This window comes from Falco rusticolus, chromosome 1 (genome assembly GCF_015220075.1).
Source record: "Falco rusticolus isolate bFalRus1 chromosome 1, bFalRus1.pri, whole genome shotgun sequence".
NCBI classification, from domain to species: domain Eukaryota; kingdom Metazoa; phylum Chordata; class Aves; order Falconiformes; family Falconidae; genus Falco; species Falco rusticolus.
The window spans coordinates 49,025,479-49,045,496 of NC_051187.1; the positions used below are offsets into that span (position 1 = coordinate 49,025,479).

A 20,018-nucleotide genomic window follows, 5' to 3' on the forward strand; every position below is an offset into this window, starting at 1 on the left:
AAATCTCAACCACTAAAACTGAATATGATTGCTGTAGTTTTAAAAAAATAATCATATGAAGTTCAAAATAAAATAAAAAAAGAAAACACAGTAAAAAAGTTAGAAAAAAGTTTTAAAAGAATCCAACTGTTAAAAAGTCCAACTTGTTAACATGTTGGAGACTGGAAAAATAAGTTAAATTCTGAAGCAGCTAAACTGGATTCCCAACAATCTTGTTCTGGCACCCTTCTAGCTGTATCAATTGAAACGTTGGAATTAGGATGAGAAGAATACTTTGCATCAGTGGAACATTTTGAAGACACTGTTAATATATTATCAGTGTTGTAAATATTAACAAGGTACCTGAAAAATTAAGCAGTACACAGGACTGAAATATAAAATACAATTTTCTAATTGTTGTAAAACCACGAAGGTGGTCCATGTACCACAAATGAGGCCATCTTTATTTCGGTGACCACAGAAAGATAGATACTTGATTTAAGGTACCTAAATTTGCAAATTATGTCTGTAATAAGTTATTTTAAGTTACTTATCTACAAGCATTACAGTTTGAGATACCGGAGTTCACAATACATTCTGTGGGTAATTTTTAGCCCTTTCAGATTTTTAACCTTTTCAGAATTACCTATTGGTAATGCAATAGAGAACCATCAAAAACAAAAGGACACCAAAGACTACTCCAAAGAGACTTCTTCACACACATACTGCCAAACCTCTCCTGCTTTCAAAAATTAAATAAAGCAGAAGCATGCAAGAAAAGTTGTATTACTAGCTGCAAAAACTCTTCATGTCTTAGGCTACCAGCTAATCTGACCTGTATCACTGAAGCACCTTACATTTGTGCACTTTATTCTGTACTTGTTGCCATTACACTACCGGGCAGAATTTAACCTAGAATGGACTGGGGGCTGGCTTGCTGAAAGATCATGTCCTTAGACATTCTCCTGCAACAGGAACTGGTGGAAATACTGAAGCTGGAGCTTCCTAAAAAGATGTAGTTGCTGCTAGAGCATTCTCTGTGATCAGAATAGCTTAATGTCTTATTCTATATCTGGGCTGACAGAGAAATCTTTCAAACATGCTGAATAAATGATTCCACACATTAAGCTGGTTTAAGACTGTTTGAAATGGAGAATATATTGATAGGTAATATTTTTAACCCACAGAACAAGCCACAACTGCTCCAAGCATGCTTCATGGGCTAGAGGCCACTTATCAAGCCAGTTAACCAGCTTTTGGCTGCCTTTATCAGCCCTCTTCCAAGGATTACTCAGGACAGCACAGTAAGCAGCCCAAATTAACTTTATGGTGGTCACAGAGGCAGCAGCACCACAAGCTGTTTCAATCAGATGAAAGATTCATGTAGTCTGGTCTGAAATAATGTCCAAGAGCGAACAGGAAAGGGAAAATATACCATTTCTTTTTTCTCTCCAAAATAATCACCAAGCTTCCAGAAAGACTGCTTTTTGGAGACTTCCAAGTCTTTGTATTTTACAGCTTTTGAAGGTTTTTTTTTCTTGATTTTCCTCAGTAGCTCTTGGACGCAAACTTTTAGCATTCACACGACTGAAGAAAGGGATCCCAGAACTTAATTAGACATCCCGTATCAGCCTGCTCTCATCTGCTACATCTCTTGAGGGAAGTCACACAGCTCCTCCTTCACCAGTGCTGTACGTGGGCACACGAGCAGCGAGTCACTCTCAGCCCCAGAAAAGCTTGCATTTCTGACAGACTTCTATCCTGCTGTACTTGCTGCACAGGTCTATAATAGGATGGGGGGAAGTTCTATATAAAGCGTGGCACAAAGAGACAGATCTCCTAACCAGAAAGACTGGGGTTATCAGGAGTAAATGCTCTGATATTTCTGTGCATTGGAATTGTATTTAAGAGGAATCCCTCCTCACCCAAATATACTGGCATGACAATATGTCTAAAGGTCTATCAGTCTGTCTTACAATTGTAAAATTGTTCTAGCAAACAAAATCATTAGCCAACTTTTACAAGGTACTAAGATGATTTTGTTTAACACACAAACTTGGTAAACTGCCCACATTTCATAGTACTAAGATTTTTGGTTAAAATGTTCTGTGAAAGTCAGCGAAAAGTATTTCACATGGGTTTCTCTGGCACCTAATACATTTTAACCTGAGTCACAGCTTTTCCCTCATTAATTTGAGTTTCTCTCCACTACCCAGCTATCTATTTTCAACAGTATCTGAGACCTTTCTTGTTCTGTCAAATGTAGCTGAAGTGTAGTTGCACATTAAAAACAGGTTTCCTGAACAGGCTACTTAAGTCTTGAGGTGTCCTCCCAATTGGAAGATTTTAATCTTCTAGAGTTCTTACAAGGTTAAAACAGTTGCCATCGTATGTCACAGCTTTAATTTTCATCACCTCTGAGAAGAAAACGTGAAACCCCCTTCTAAGACTCCAATACTAACCTTTGCAGAATACTTTCCGCAGTGCGTCTTCCTTTTTCTACTGCCTTTGGACCTCCCACCGGACAGACAGCAGTAGCTCTGAAGCCATCAAGGTAAGTGGCATTTACCTAAGGATAAGGGATTATGACATTACATGGGATTCAATACCAATATGCTATAAATGCTCTCTGACAATCATTATCCATACATGAAGTAAAAGCAGAATAGCAAGAAACCATTATCATCACAAAATACAAAATTCTACTGGAATATTGAGATATGCAAAACAAACCCTGAATCACTTCTCATTGTCATCCTCAAATCCTCCTGTACTTACCTATTTTAGTACATAGGACACATTCTGATGATGAAAAGCTGAATATCCATCACAGTGAAATAGATCAGACGTAAGTTTCCCAGAAGTATTAAAATGAATGGGAAAAAAAAATATCACATACACTCACATTCGCACACAAAAAAGAATATGCTATATATTGCAAACATTTAACTAATAAGCATTTTACTAGACTTCCAGTACTATAACTGCTTAACAGAGCTCTAGCACGGTGAAAGAGATTACCATAATGCATGGCCATAAATGGTAGAAAAGCTTTAATAGATGTATCTAAACTAAGCATAATGAGCATTTTCAGCATTTGTTAGGTAACATAAAAACAAGAGCAGAAATTGAAGAACCTGGTAAAATATTCAGCATAAATATCTACAACCAGAAATGCTTTATCTACAGTAGATTTTCAAACACTTTACCCAGCCTACTTCTAAATGTCTGCAAAAAATGGTGTTTCAGCCATTACTTTTGAGAAACTATTTCACAGGTAATGTATTTCTCATTATTATCCTGGAAATCTACCTTGTATCTCCCTTTCTCTTATCACAGTTTTACTAACTAAACTTAACCTTTAATGCTGCAATTAAATAATTTTCTTCTACAGTTACCGAGAGATGTAACGCACCCTTTAAATACTTCTACCTTGTTATAATGCCTATTCAGTCGCTTCCTAGCCAAGTTGAACATATTAATTTCCTAAAAATTACTTCTAAAAAAGGGGTGCAAAGCATATGGACATTTATTACTGAAAGCCAACTAAACAGTTTTAAAATATATATAAATAATTCACAGAAAGTATAACTTAACACTTTAGAGTATCATTACGCTGTTTAATACACAAAATGTAAGATTTATTTTAAAAATATTCCTAAACTTACATTTCAAATGTCTTGCTTAAGACATAATAATAAAGAAATTAAATTTTATTTTTAATTTTACTGCTATGTAAAAAACAAACTGTCATACTATCTTGTTTACTCCATTTCATGGTTCATCAACTGAAAATCTTAAGTCTCAGTTATTTCCCTTAGGTATACAGAAGTATGGAAATGTAAAGTCAAGAACAAAAACTGCAGGAGGACAAGGCTGCTGAACAGAAAAGTTGCTGAGAAGCAGCAAAACATTCTGCTTCAAACCGCACAATCTGACCAAGGAAGAAGAAGGGAAAAAAAAAAAAAAAAAAAAAAAAAAAAGTATTTCCTGCTTCATATATTCACTGCCTTCTATATTTGCCAGGATCAAATTCCACGATTTATTACAGGAGTAAGAGCATCAGCAGAGCATCAGCATAGCTATCATCTGACTGATGGAATCTGATGTTTTGTACAGAAGTATACTCCTCATTCTATGTCATTTTTAGGAATTACTTCTAAATTCACTTCTCTGTCAGTTATACGGTGACACTGTAAACTAAACATCTTTAAAAAATGTGCTTTTAATTTGTTTTAAGGCTATTTTGTTGCCATTTCAAATGCAACAAAAACTTATTTTCAGATTAAAAAGACAGTTATTTCAAGATGCAGATAACGCAGACACAGATCACTCATGGAAAGAAAATCTGTTGTTCCAGCTTCTGTAACTAAAATTATTGCACTAGTAATTAAAATCCTGAAGAAATGCAAAAGCTGGCAAGACTATTATTGTACTGAAATTGTAGGCTGCCTATCAAAAAATAAATAAATAAATTAGTGCTTCGTTATAATAGGGGAAAGTTTAGAAAAAACTCATGTTCAGATTGCACTCCCACAATACTTTCAAAATATCAACCCCTCTTCCATAAAGCTGATTCAAAAGTGATTACTAGAAAGTAGGCTGACTGAAGTGAAAAACTAAGGGCATGAGCAAAGTGACCTGTGGTACACTGAATTCTAAAAAGGCTTTGTCAGTATGGTTCAACTCTGGAACCTTTAGCGAGCTCTTTATTCTGACTTCACAACCCACCAAACCCAAACCTGCTTTGGTGATATTAACTACCTCTGAAATACCCTGTCTGTTAAATACCGAAACCCTATCTTATATAAAACTGAATATATTAAAAGCATCAGAAATGTTTCAAAAATGCAGTAAAGAGTTTTGCAGAAAAATGATATTCAGACATAGGTTATATTATTTAAACAGAAATACTAGCACAATTCCCTGCTTAGGTTAACTCTCTTCTGATACGGCTCTGCTAAGCAGTTAGTTTCTGATCTTGATCTTGCTTCTGTAAAAGTCAGTTTTGCCACTAGTTTAAACAAGAAAAGGATCCAGCCTCACTGATACTCCAACAGAACCGTATTAGCATTCATTCAGGAAATGGAGATCACTGGAAGACCACAGTAACAAATTAAAAAATTCACAGTTTTACAAGAAATGCAAGAAAGGCTTCTTTCACCTGTCCCATTCTTAGCTGCTGTCTTTGACAGATGTGATTACTCATTACTCCCCTTTTGAAAACCACTTGCCACAGATAAATTTCACAATGAAATAGAACAAAATTAACATACCTTTATAAAAATCAAAAAGTATAGAGGTGTTATTGGGCTAACATGTTCTAAAAATTATCATTATTACTATAAATGAATTCCATCCAGTCTTCTCTGGAGGTTTGTGGATAAGCCTGTTATACAAATTAACATGGTTTTATGTATCAAAGTTTGTCTCCCCCACCTTCTTTTACTCCTGGAGAAGGGAGGATGACAATTTCAGTGACAACAGTTTTTGGCAAAAACTATTTAATATTTTCTCCAAAATACAAGATTTTTTTGAAATCAAAAATACCTTACAACTTCACAGAAAGAGATAATACCTTATAAAACGTTGAAGGAGGCGATCCTTTTGCTCCATGAACTTTCACTGCCCCACCGTCAAAACCTGTAGTAATTAAAAAAAAAAATATCAGTATTTAAGCTTCTTCAACGTAACTTCAAAGACATTCTTTTGTGATACATATTAATCAAATGCACTTAATTAAAAAGCAAAGCATTGATAGCTATACTGCCACAGAAGAGAGAACCCTTCATGCAACAGTCCTCCCCTGCCTTAGAAACACGAACAGCAAATGAGCCTTTTAACAGAATGCTTGAAATGTTTATTCCTGTACTTAAAAAAAATAAATATATCTTAAGGCAGAAAGCAGCCTTAGGACTTCAGACCCAATAGTTATTTCCCACTTAACAGCCATTTATTGCACACACGCACACAGAGCACACAATTCACTGCAGCTGCCTTTGTAGACTGCAGTCCACTTGGTAAAGAAACAAAACAAGGCAGATGAGAAAAGAGCAAAAGCTTATTTGCTGGTAGCTTAGTAAGTGAAGGGATAATTTCACTTTAGCCTTCTTGTCAGTATTAGGAATACTAACGCCAAAAAGAAACTGGAGAAAATTGCTGTCATGGCATCACATTCAGGCTTGAACAGGAGAAAATCAATAGGTGCGGTGAAAATTAGAGTGCAGGATCAGCACCTTATGACAGCCAGCCAGCAGTACTGGAGCTCACCTGCACCTAACCTCTGCTTGCAAATATTTAGGAAGCAGTTCAAAGCTTTAAACAAATACTCTAAGAGATCAAATCAGAACGTATCTGAAAAAGTGAATGTGACTAGCAGAAATGTTACGTATCACTCAAATAACATCCCTCTCTCCACAAGACTGGCATCAGGTTAATGTAACTCTCTCGATACAGAGTAATATCCCTACAGTCAGGGTGAAGATCTGGAAGAGTTTCGTGTTCCAGGTGAAGGAGTAACACAAACTAAAACCCCCACAAAACAAAATGCATAGTATTCATTGACAAAAAGAAAACAGAAGCACCTCTCAGTTCAAACACTGCAAGTAATCCAGCAGGACAATAAAATCAGCAATGTAAACAGAAAAAAATAGATAGCTTGCCTGTTTTTACTGGGGTACGTGTCAAAGCACTTCAAACTAAAAATATTTAAGAAATCTGCCCATTTTCCATCTGTTGTATTTCTAAGAAGGCTAACTGAAAGTTCATGTGAAAGTTCATTTTAAGTTCAAACATGTCATATCGGGTCATTTGCAAGCTAAAAGTTCATAGGAAGGTTAGAGTGTCTTTTTTTTTTTTTGTAAAAAAAGACTGGTGGCTAAGAGCAGCAAGCTGGCCTTATCGGACTGCCATTTGGTTATGTTGCATGTGCAAAAGGTTCACTGCACAACTTTACAGTGCCTTTATTATTGAAGCAAAATATTTTTGACACTACAGTGTTTTGAGTTTTATCACAGTAAGTTTTTAATTTGAGATTTCAATTGTCTTAAGTTTTAGAGAGACACTCGTCATACTGTCACAGCTAAGTTCTATTAGAATGAAAAAGGACATATAATACGGATGCTGTAAAAACCAAACTTCAAATGACTGTTGTTCAAATGATTTTTTTTTTCAAGCAGTCTTATCCAACCTACAGATCTTCAAATCTGTTAAGCCTAAGTCTTTTTGTCTGTTTTGCTTTCAAAACTAAATCCAGAACATACATTATCCTCATCTTTAGTCTACTGGCTGTTGAGATTTTTGAGGCTAGCAAATGGACTTTTTCAAACAGAGATGGTCTGTTGGAAACCCAGTACCTAAGCATGCTTCTACCATTAAGCTGATCCACCCAAATGTCTAAGAAAAACACCATTACCAAGCAGTGCTTTGAAAGACACAGCTTTCCACTGTTACTAACATTTCAAATGCCATATAAGACAACATGTACAAAACATACTTTTTTTTGAGCAAAGAAACTGACCTGCAGTTTAAAAAATTCCGAGATCATAGTGGAGCTGTCTCAATGTTGCTCACACAGAATACATAGTTTAAAGACTTGGTAGGTGCAAGGCATTCATTTAGAAGTAAAGCAAAAGGAGCAGCGATCAAAGATGTGAGTTAGTCAGCCAGGAAGATAAATAAGAGTATGGTTAAAATTTCTAAAGGCATTTCTAGCAAAAGTCCTCGAAAAAGTCAGTTTGGTATAGTATCATACTCCAAGGAACTGATTTAACAAGAAATACACAGAGAAAACATGTAAATTAAAGTAACTGCTTTAGCTCGATAAACCAGTTCACTGACATGTAAGGGGACTAACCTGGAATTTCAGTGATGGAAACTTCGGAAAAGTCACATGTGACATCTGGTAAAAGATAGTGCTGAGGATTGCCCAATTCATACACCAACTGCTCAGCTACAGTGCCAAACGATACTAGTCCCCCTGTGTCTGGTGGTTTGGAAAGAATAAAGTCTCCTTCAGAGGAACATTCTACAATGGGAAAGCCTATGTTGTGCCTAGAATATAAAAAACATTGAAAAACCTCTATAAATACATAGGGAAAGTGACAAGAAAAATGAGTAACAACATACCAGAATTTTATGGTAACGGCTAATTAAATAAAACTGATCAAGAGTTGTAACATATCTGGTCGTTTCTGCAGAAACACAAGAAAAAGCACTGAACAAACGGATCAAAATAGTAAGAGGATGCATTTTCTTGCCTGGCAAAGGAGTGCAGATGTAACAATAGATACCAACAGCGAACAGGTAGAAAAGGGGAAAGGAATGGAGAAGGACACTAACAGAAATGGTTAAAATAACAAGAAGCCAAAAGAATTAGAGGACTACGGCTAAAGAAGTAAATTCAGAAGAAAAACCATCATTGCTAATTCTACTCTAGTTGGGCTACAACACCACACACAAGACAAAAGGTGAAGACATGTAAATACATCCTGCACTCTGGATTTGTAAAAAGATAGCCAAAGCACGAAGAACAGACTGTTCACACCTATTAAGGACAATTTCACATGCTAGTAACAAACTATAGACAGACCTTACCAGAAAACAAAGATACATGAAAGTTAAGATTTCCAGGCCAGAACAGTAATAAAAGACCAAATGAATAGAGAACTATGAGGCATAGCAAAAAAGAAAAGTAGTAAACCAGAAAATTATAGACATGTTTGTAAATGAAAATATTTGACATTCTCACAAGAGTTACATAGAGAAAGTGACCAAGTACCTCTTATTGAGAGAGGCATATGCTGGTCATTACGGTAGCAGGGCAGAATTTTCAAGGTTACAAGGACAAAAACTGGATCTCTTTTCCCAGCTAAAACGCTTTTATTTTATTTACAGAGAATTTGAGCAAAAGTAATAACAATAAAAAAAATCAGAAAGTACTTGAAAATTACAGCAGACCATTAATATTCTTCTTAAAAGGCTACGTGGCTCACTCCGCTCTCACAGGAAGATGGAAATTTGTACAAGTAATGTGTCCCAGAGACACAGAATGAATTAAGGAGACACAGCCCCTTGCAAAAGCAAAACTGTTCTAAAAAGGTCCTAATGATGAAAGGTGGTGAACATCACCATTCTAATTAAAGTCAATGACCTTCAGGTCCTTTGTACATACTTAAAATCAGTCCATTCCTGAAAATAATTAATTTTGGGTGCTAATGGCAACAATGTGCTGAACATACAACTCAATTGGTTATCAGCAAAGGTTAGATGAGCATAGTTTGTGTAACATAAATCCACAAAGTTTCGAAGGAAGTAAGCAAAGAAACCAGTGAACTTTTAAGTGACATTTGTAAAAGTTCATGGGAGTTTGAGCAGATTCCTTATCATTGGGGAGCTTCAAACATAACCCTGTTATTTAAAACAAGGATTAAGAGACAAGCTCTGTTACCAGAGATCAGCAACTAATACTGACAACATACACAACTTAAGAAGTACGGTAGCTGTAGGACACCTAGAAAAGTCCATGTCAAATCAGTAAGGATTATACTTCATAATATACCAGTTGGTCCTTGAAACCATTTAAACTGCTAAACAGATAAAAGGAAACAAAAAACCCTATCCTGGTGAATACATAGAATTGAATGGAATCAACAATTTTTTATAGAAGTTATCGTGGGGTTTTTTTGAGGGGAAGAGAAGGGAGAAAAGATGGCAGTAAGAAGTATGTAATTCAACATTTTATTAAAGCATGACATGGAAAAAAACCACCACCCAAAAAACCTTTTCAATTCTTGGTCTTGCACATTAATGCAGGGTAACGGACTAACACAAACAATTATCCCAATTTTACAGATAAGGAAACACCACAACCCGCCCAGCGTCACACAGCAGGACCAGTGACTGAACAAATTAAGAAACTTTTACCCTTTTGGTGCCACTTTTCGGAGCCAGGGTTTGTGTGCTCTGACCCTCCCACTCGTCTGTCTCGTCCCAAGGCAACAGCACCATGTGCATTGCTAGCAGGCTCACTGCAGCTTATTCAATCACCCACCCCTAAGTGAAATCACCTTCACATCAAGACAGACTACGAAGTGCAGCCTATCCCACCGGAGGGACAACTGGCATCCTTGCTGCAGCCCACTGTGATCATCAGCAGCACATGCAACTCTGACACCACGTTCCTGCACCCAGCCCCAGGGATCTTTGTTTTGAAGGACAAAGGGGTAAACCATAGACACTCAACTTTCTACTACGCACCACTGAGTCTGCTAACATCGATTAAACCTGTTTGCCCAGCTCCACTCTCAAAAGACCCAAATCATTCAAACCCAAAATCTAACAACAATTAGACCAATTATGGAAGACAGCGGATAAACAGTATCAGCATAAACAACACTTACTCAGGTCCCTTAGTACGCAGAAGGAAGGACAGACACTGATTTTCCTGTTATCTTAAAGCTAAAGTCAGAGGATCTTTATGGTGCAATTTTTTACACTGCCAAGTAGCTGGAAGGAGGCCATACAGGTACAAATACATTTTCTGGAACAGCTTCTAAATACCCTCTTAAGGTCGAGGCATATTTGCTATATAAAAAAAGACACTCAGCTGGTACCACTTGCAGCAAAGCATTGACCCAAAGCTTGCAAGAAAACTGTATGAAGAAGACATGTAACACAAAAAAACCCAAACACCTGTTACCCACCCACCCTCCCCAAAAAAAACCAACCCACTAACCACCACAAAACTGAACAAAGAACAAAGGGGAAAGCCAAAAGTCTTCCTAAGAAGACACTAGCATGTCCTAGCAAGCCAAGACTTTTTAGCCATGTTTAAACCATCCTGAGATCCACAACCCAGAAAGAAGTTGGATGAAAAGAACACCACCATCAGTGACTTACTCTTTGGTCATCTCTTTCACTTCTCATCTGTTTCAACAGTTAACAAAGGTATCAAGGAAGACTTTTTGCCTTCATCCGAGATAAGCGTGAGGGCTGTTTCCTTCTCAAAGTACACCACCACCCAAGGAACCTTCCTGAATGCTCACTTAGTTGCATAAGATGTGTGTTCTCCCAAGTCACGCCAGCTCTGAAAGCCTCCCTCACTTTTTAACAATTCAAATCAATTCAGAATAATTTCTATTGGAAGACCTTTAAGATGAAGGTCAACTGTACATATGCAAGGAATTGAGCAAGAAGCTGCTGCATTCCACCTGTATTGTAACTGGTTGACTGCGAAAGTACATACATCCTATATACTACCTCGTAACAGATATATATATGTTAATAACCTACATTAACATATGCATGCTTAAGAGAAAAATTTGTTTTTTATATTGCTAGAAGTTGTTACTTAAAACTAATTTTCAGCTTGGAAACAAACTGGGACTAAGTCACTCGTGTGGCACTATTCAGTCAAGTGACAGCTACTTAACCTGGGTATTAGAGCTCACTAGTAGCAGTAACTACCTGGATGCAATATTCTAGTACATACCACAGGTACGATGAACACAGCATCTCCCCGATCAGCACTTCTATTTGCCCAATTCATGGCTGCCCACCATAACGACCTCGGGTCTGCAACACACCAACTTCATGCTGGCCATAATCCACAGCCAAATAGTAACTTTGTACAGTGCAGCAAGGGAGTTAAACCACAGAACTATGAACTTCAGCAGCAACTACAGCCACGGCATCCAATGCGGCACAGTGGCCAAGTAGGACCATTCAGTAATAAAAGAATTGCATCGATTTAGCGATAAAAATCCCCTAGTAGGATGGGGCAATATTAAGCAATGTGAACAATTCAGAAAGGAAACTACTGAAATGAAATTAAATTATATGACTATTTTTAATTAATAGAATACAATACTGAAAATAAATATGAAATACTACTTTAAAACATTTCAAGCAATTCTTTTAACACAGAATTACAACACAGAAGAGACCTACATCAGTTTGTGACAGGAGATAACTACTATTCTTTTATACAAAATGTCTGGTTTTGGTTGCATGTTTGGTATTTAACAATTAAACAAATTATTTGCATTAGTAAAGCAGAGCACTGAATAAATCCCAATAAATCCAAGATTAAATCTCAGAAAGTGCCTCCAAGTTGGGGCTAGGGGAGGAGTTACCATTTAAAGCAGGTCCTCACTGACTACAGCACAGGGGTAATGAAATTCCCAAACTGGTTTTGCTGCTGCAGCCACCTTCTCACCAGCCACCTACAGCTGCTCCCCTACCCTGACAGAAACCAGGGCTCTGAAATTGAGTCTCCTGTCAGTTTTCTGCAGATCAATTTTTACCACGTAAAATGCTGGTTCTTCTTCAGTTTTTGGCTCTCAGACATGGTACAGTTTATGGGCATGTCACAGGTAATGTCTAAGCAGAGGTCTCCTCTCCGTCTGCTCTGGGACAATGCACTAGTCAACCTCTGTGTGGCTATGAAGACACCCTTCCTTCTTGTTTTGCCACACATCTTACGCCATTTGCATTTAAAAAAAAAAAAGAAAAAAAAAGTAAAACCTGTGAACTGGGTCTTGTTTGGCTCAGGGAGAAAGACACTGCCTGAGATAAAATGGTATTTCTTCTCTCCTAAGGTGCCAAACTCCTCAAGTACCTCATTCTGGCCACTACTGGCAGACTGAGGAGACTACTGACAACAAAAGATGGGAAAATTAGCATAGTACATTTACTTGCAGGGAAAGCTGCTGCAAGAAAGAAAACAACCCCCAAAAAAGCCACAGAAATGCATGTGACATGGAAGTGAACCCGGGTCCAAGTAGGCTGTGGTATGAACTTTTAGCTTTACAGCTAACGCAGCTTCCTGGGATGTGACCCATGAGTGTCACACTGAGGAGAGTTCCAAGCCAAGCTTCCCGACTCCCTGGGCATGTATCTCAACTGCAATGCTATTGCAAAACACAGAAACTGCTACCACTTCCACAGTCTTTTTAGAACCAATTCAGCCCTCCTAACATGTGTCAGACCTGTAAGTTTGTGCTGATCGTGCAAGGTTTACGCATCTTTACATGTAGGTACCAACAGATTTCCTAACTTCTGCTGCAATTCCAATTTCAGTGATGCAATTAATGTTTTGCTTATCTCCTCGGACTATAGGGCATTTCAGAGTATGCATTTTATGTGAACTCTTAAGACCTAGGCAATTTCAGGCTAATCAGACAGGCTGCCTGCTGTTTTTTGCTGCCTGCTGGTTTTTGCTGCCTGGAATAGATGGTGCTACAGAAGAAAAAGGCACTCCACAATGCTGGTTGGGACTCGCATACTGGATTCTGTTCCAAGTCCCAAATTAAGCAATCTGGATCCAGCCCTTAAGAGACTACAACTATTGACTTACCCTTTTGGTCATCCCAGGCCAGAGGATTATGCAGTCTCAACCATTGCACACTCTTGGCTTAGGGCAAAATGTCAGTGTTTATCATCTCCTCAAAATGATTACTCTACTGATCAGCATTAGTTTATTCTCTCCTGCATTTCAAAACAAAACAAAACAACGTACTAATCACCCATTAGCACTAAATAACAGTAAGAGACAGCGATGTCTGGTGTTAAATTAACTACAGAGCTGTGCATTATCAATACAGTTCTGATATCACAGTTCATTTTCAAACATTGCATGAATTTCCTATTGAGTGCTGTGCACTACACAGTGAATAGGGAGCAGTGATGTATTATCACTTCCTCTGACCATCTGCTGACATGTATTACTACACAAATAACACAGAAGTAGTGAATGCCTTTTTTGATGTTATTTACTTAGAATCAGTCATTTAAGAACACACATTAGTTTTCTACAAACCGTGAACTAGTGGTTTCTTGCATTTTCTCTGCTAAACATCTGCGTCCACACAAGAGGTGAGTCAAGCAGCCTTCCTCTTACTGCGAAAGTAAACAGCATCTATCCCGTCTGTCTGCCCATTTTCATGAAAACTGGACAAAACTTTACAGCTTCAAGATTCCTACCTTTAAGTCAAATACATTAAGGAGATACACCCAGCACCATTAAAGAAATCCCGGTGCCTTAGATCAGCCAACAGAAATCAGCTAAGCCAAGCTTCTATCAACTGAAGTAACTCGAGAGTCACGAGTTGGAACATGCACTTTACTTGTTTTACATTAAAAACTTACTTTACCGAGACAACAAAGACAAAGAAAGAATAGATTAGACTTTAACAGCTAACCATTCAATAGCCACAATCTACACACATGAACATTCCTGAGCCTTAAAGCACTCTTTTGCAGGGGAACCAAGCTCCTAGAAGTGGTCTGCATCAAGCACCTCAAGAAAATTAAAAACCAAACAACCAAAACCAAACCAACCTAAAAAACTATGTGAGATGAATGAAGTGGGTCCAATCCAGTACCTCAGTACTCAGACACATAACAACATATGCACGGAATGTGAGATCTGACTCTGACTTGCCCGGCTTTACTTAAAAGTGCTCGTTTACACGGTTAATTATTTTTGATTATGTATAAGCAATAGACAGATAAGGTGTGTAAGCCTAAAGCTTGGCAAATTCTTCTTTTTTTGTTTACAGGTTCAAAAAAACCTTGTCCTTCTTAGCAGTACACTTACACCCTTTTCAGCAGCCAGACAGAAGGGCAACCCACACTACTGTTCCTAGGGAGAAAAACACCTCAAAGACAGTAAAAAAAAAACAACAACCAAGTCTAATTATAACCAAATCGACCTTCTGCAATAAGATGCGAGGAAAAGAGAGATTGCCATCTAGTGTTTAGTCACCAGGGACAGCATAAATGCTGCGACAGGCTTCCGTAAACTCTAGCCTGAAGGTCCAGTACAGGCTTGCAGAACTGAATGGTGAGTGGTCTCAGCTGCAGAAACGCACTCATGGCAGTGGGAAATTCGTACCTGAAAGGCACTTTAATGACAAACACAGAGATTTGACCTGGCTTCTTCCTCCCACATTTACTGCCTTTGCTGGCCTGGTCTAGATTTAACATGATGATCACAGACACTATGATTTACTGAGATTGAAGTTACACACACTTATCTTCAGGAGACAGCTGAAAACATAGCTTTTCCTAAATTAGGAAGAAATCATTAATACACTATAGACAACTAACCTCTGTAAATTCTGCCAGAGCTCTGCTGACCTATTGGCAATATAAGCAATGCTAGTGGCAGCAGGTATTGCATGTTTTGGTTGCTACTGAAATAATGAATCATCACATTATTTTTGTGCATTATTATACAATGCATCATCAGCATGAATTGAAAACAGATTTAGACTGTCTAAATACAAGAACTTCATGTCATCAAGTTGCTTTAACTTAAGGAGTCAGTTTACTACTAAGCTATCAAATAGAACATGCATTTTTCTGCAGCCTAAAAGCTTTTGTAATATTCCTCCCTCATGCATTTGGGACTAAATATAGTAAAAAACCTATCAGGGGGCGGGGGGCGGGGACACCACCTGCAAGGCTCTCTAAGAATCTCCTCCCCTCCTTCCTTTCTTCCCCCTGTATCCTAAATGGGTATGCTAGACCACAAGTCCACTTTAGTCAGTCTTTTACTCTGCCTCTCTACGTGAAAAATTAAAGCTCACATGTTATTTTGGTTTTGACTACTTTTAGTAGTTTATCATACAAGCTGACATGTAATATGTTCAATAATTTCACCAATTAAATGCCTAAAACTTTCCAAATTGGCAAACAAAACCACTAGTCTATGATTAATTCTTTATAGACTTAACCTAAAGGTAAACAAATTACTTTACATTAGCACAAATACCTCCATGCATGGTTCAGAATTGTGCACGCGGCTGTATGAGGACAAGGCAGAAGAGCAGCACTGGGTGCAATTCAAGACAGCACCAGTCCCTTCCAAGCCACAAGACGACTATGATTTTAGACAAGTCACATGACTTTTACATGTACACAAACATGAGTATTAGCTATGTACATATGCAATGTATGTATATCTGTCTGTAAAATTAGCTACTCTCACTCCAGTAGCTCATAGCTTAACACACTCAAGCTTCCCTTTTTTTAAAACCAGACTGCCATTTCTCACAGCAAAGTCCTTAAAAATAATTACCAAGCATTTTAGTAAGAAAAGTAATATTCTGGTTTTTTCTTTCACTCTTTTATAAAGCGAGGCCTTTCAGAGTCACAGTTACAGGAGAATCTAAGAACTTTCATGATACAGCACAATAAAATCAACAGGAGATACATCAAGAGTAAGATTAGCAGTTATAAATTTCAAAACTGAACAGTGTCCTGTTACTATATACCCCTCATCTGACTTCCTATTGAACACAACAGTGAAGAACACATGTAGTTTGCTCAGGGCTAGTAGCCTTCCAATAGGTGAAAAGAAACATCTGACCCTGTTTCTGTCGAGGCCCTGTGTGCCTTCACCTGTAAATCAGCAGTTTTCAGGAACTCAGAGAAGCAGAATACATCTTTCAGGATGACACTCCGGATCACAGTCACTACAAGGAGGAGAAAAAAGCTTGGCAGCCCCGGGAACTAGGTCTGGAGAGCACCTCTCAGGATGCAGGGCACAGTGCCCTGCTGACTCATCCACCTGGACCACAGGCTGCCCCCAGCAGCCTCCTTGCCAGGGTCAACCTGGGAGCAGGAACGCAGCTGATGGAAGCCACCCTTCCCTCCTGCATCTCTCCCACCACTCTTCAGCCCTCCCCTTCATCACATAAAGGAACTTTTGCAGAAAAGTATTAGCCAACCCTTCTGTATGCCCATGCTTATGATGGGTGGCCTCATTCTGCAAACCGGGGACCCGTCCTGTGACCCGCACTCACACCAAGGGGCCGTAACCAGCAAGTGTGTTGCTGTCTCCTGAAACATGCACAAAAGAAAGTCAACAAAAGTAATAGGGGGATGTTCCAGCCCTGAAATAACATAGAAAGAGAAAGCCTAGAAAGTTTAAGGTGACTTACGGGCACTGTCTTCTCCACACCCCTGGAGGTACAGGGCACAATCTACTCTGTAACTGATGTCCACATGGGGAAGCAACTTGGAAACCTCTGACCCTCTGATACTAGGCACAAACATTCAAGCAGACCAAATTACCAGTGTCATTCATTTGCACCTTTCAACTTAATGATACCTTACAGGAAAGGAAAATTCAAATTAAAAATTGAGGCTATTAATATATCTTTGAAAATGGTAAGGGAACAAGATTAAGACCAATAGGAGGCCCCTAATTTTGGCATACTTCTGACTCGTGCCCTTTAAATCATTGTAATACCCTGTTCAAATTCAAACATAAGTAGTTGGTTTTTTTTTTACGAGGGTGTTAGTGCTCCTGCTGCATCAAAAGCCATATTACATTTTACGATTCCTAGATATGAGAATATTCATTCCCAAATTAGAAGGCCTTCTTGCCAGATGATCGTAACGCAGATGACAAAATAACGTTACATTGACATAAGCTATGATTAACCTTTCTGATACAGCACAGAACAAGATTCCTTCCTCTCATCCCAAGGCAAATAGGAATCAACTGCAGCCAGAATTGCCCACCCTATGCAAAGCACATTCCCTGACTACTTTTAAACTACCCTTAAAAGTAAGTTGGTCAAAAGGCGGCTATAATAGTCCTTCCTTGATAGGCAGACGGATCTACCTATGTGAAAGTCTTATTCAGTAGGTCTGAACACAAGACACACATGTAACTTTTTGAAAGGACTGCCAGCTCAACGCATTTATGAGATAGATCATAGAGCAGGAAAGGACTGTGCCATACATTCATCCCTGCCTTCCTCTCTCCCTTCCCATTGGATTGCATTCCTCTCTCCCCTCCCTTTGGATTGCATTCCTCTCTCCCCTTCTCCCTCCTTTTCATTGTAACTGTTGTTATTATTATTCTTATTATGGTTCTTTTATTTTATGACGTTTATTAAAATGTTATTATCTCAATCCTCAAGTTTTACATTCCTGTCCAATTCTCCTCCCCACGCCTCTGGGTAAGGGGAGAGTGAGTGAGTGGCTACATGGCACTAATTATCGGCTGGGGTTAAACCACGATTCTACCAAAAAAAAAAAAATAAAAAATTGTGACTGAACAGTAGGTAACTCTGATTTAACTAAGACTGACGAAACAGCATCCAAAATATGCACATTGTCTTTTCCATTACAATCATACATGAAAACCAGCAGCAAATCTTTCCAAAAAGCAGATGATGAAAAAGGAAACAGAAAAAAATATCTAAAAAGAAAAAAAAAAAAGGCCAAAATTTTTTTCAAACCATCTGCTTCTCAAGTTAACAAAGCAAGTCCCCAACTGACCAGAAAGGAAAACTGCAACAGGGAGAACAGATCACAGAAGAGTAACATTACAGTGGAAAAATACCAAGAGGCCCATACTGCCTCCCTCAAAAGAGTAAAGTAGAAGCAGTTTTCACAACACAGATGGTAGGAAATTTCATCTTTGGCCCACTGTAAACATACATGCTGATGTCACAATTACCTACCAGTCGGGTACCGCATGCCAGTCAGTGAATATTCCACCTGTACACTGAGCACCACATTCAATGAGATGACCTGCAAGGCTGGGAAGATAGCATTCAAGTAGTTAAATATTCTGTAAAATTAAGTTTCACATATCCAACTTTAAAATAGAAAAGTACAATGGAAATAAAGCTATGTAACAGAAAATGCTATTTTTCCTCTATAGGCATCTAATGTATTTGTAAATTTCACATTAAACATAATAAGGGATTCTGAAAGATGAGTATAAGAGTTAAAAGAACTAACTTTTACATGAAGAATCAAATTAATTTCCTGAAAAAAAGAGAACACCTGAGAGATTATCTAACACCATGAACCAAGTTTCATTGGTCATTTATTAAGTCTTGACCTAAGTGCAGTATTTTAGCAGTTTGCACTGTGTGGAACTGAATATGCAAACCCCATTTTTAAAATCAAGAGATATAACATCTCACTTCCAATGTGAAGGACAGAATGTGTTACGATTATGTATTATGATTTTCAAGTCTTTGATTGTGAAAACCCATAAAACACTCAACAGAATTACAGGGTAGATCCTTATCTCCACATTTATTCTCAAGCAACAGGAGGTCCAAGCAGACTACTACTAGGTGTACTCAGGTCACCCTAGTAAGCATTCATTTTTATGGACTTCAATGCAGTCAGGTGATGCAGAATGTTAAATTAGGTGACAGAATCTTACCCTATGCCTTCAGCATCAGATCCCTAACCGTAGGACTTACAACTAGGGTTTGCACGTGGTAGTACTGACACTGCGCTTCTGCAAAACCATACAAGGATGCTGACCTCTGACTGAATCTCCTTCTGTGCATCCTTGAGGGTAAGACCTGCTGCCATCTCAACTATCAACAGTGATGGCCAAACAGAAAGAGCTGCATATCCCCGGTCTGTACTGTAAGATTTCACCTCGTGACACAAAATGACAGGAAGAGAAAGTTAAGCTGTTAAATAAAATCATTCACACTCCTTTCCTCATTTTGTTACTTCAAGTTGGTTCCAGAATGAAGTTTCTATCATTTCAATTCCAAATGAGAGTATTAAGCAAGCCTTAAAGAAGAACCCAAAACCTAACAGAAACATTCAAATAAATTAATTCAATAATAAAATGCAAAATCACGAAATGCTTAAAGAGTTCTGTTACCCTGACATTATGATATGAAATACAAATTTACCCATTTCTTCTTATATCATTTACCTTCCCGCAGCTAGCAAGTCAAATTCATCCCTATTCCAGCCAAACTAGAAGAAAATACAAATACGTTAAATATATAAAAATTCCATACAGTACAGAAAAGTGCACATTATACGTTCACTGCTTTGAGTAATAACGCATTGGATATATTTTTCCTTAACTGCAGAAATCTAAAGAACAATTACTGGCAGACACTGTATGTGGATTTGAGTTGCTATACAGTAAACTAGTAAAAGTGCTCTGATGTATTTCAGTTTTCCTCTTATCAATACACGCAAACAAATATAAGTTCTCCAAGTCACACCCCTCTTCAAAAAACCTGGAA

The 20,018-nt window shown here is 38.1% G+C and overlaps 1 protein-coding gene across 7 annotated transcripts in view; it reads right to left on the reverse strand.

Moving 5' to 3' along the window:
• LOC119143680 overlaps positions 1-20,018 on the reverse strand; it is a 65,589-nt gene that overhangs the window by 38,049 nt on the left and 7,522 nt on the right. For all 7 annotated transcript variants that reach the window (XM_037378193.1, XM_037378186.1, XM_037378239.1 and 4 more), the window contains 5 exons: positions 19,697-19,740; positions 18,465-18,542; positions 7,835-8,031; positions 5,558-5,622; positions 2,442-2,548 (listed from right to left, as the gene is read on the reverse strand). In XM_037378193.1, the coding sequence (XP_037234090.1) occupies positions 2,442-2,548; positions 5,558-5,622; positions 7,835-8,031; positions 18,465-18,542; positions 19,697-19,740 (491 nt within the window). The remainder of the gene's footprint in view (positions 1-2,441; positions 2,549-5,557; positions 5,623-7,834; positions 8,032-18,464; positions 18,543-19,696; positions 19,741-20,018) is intronic.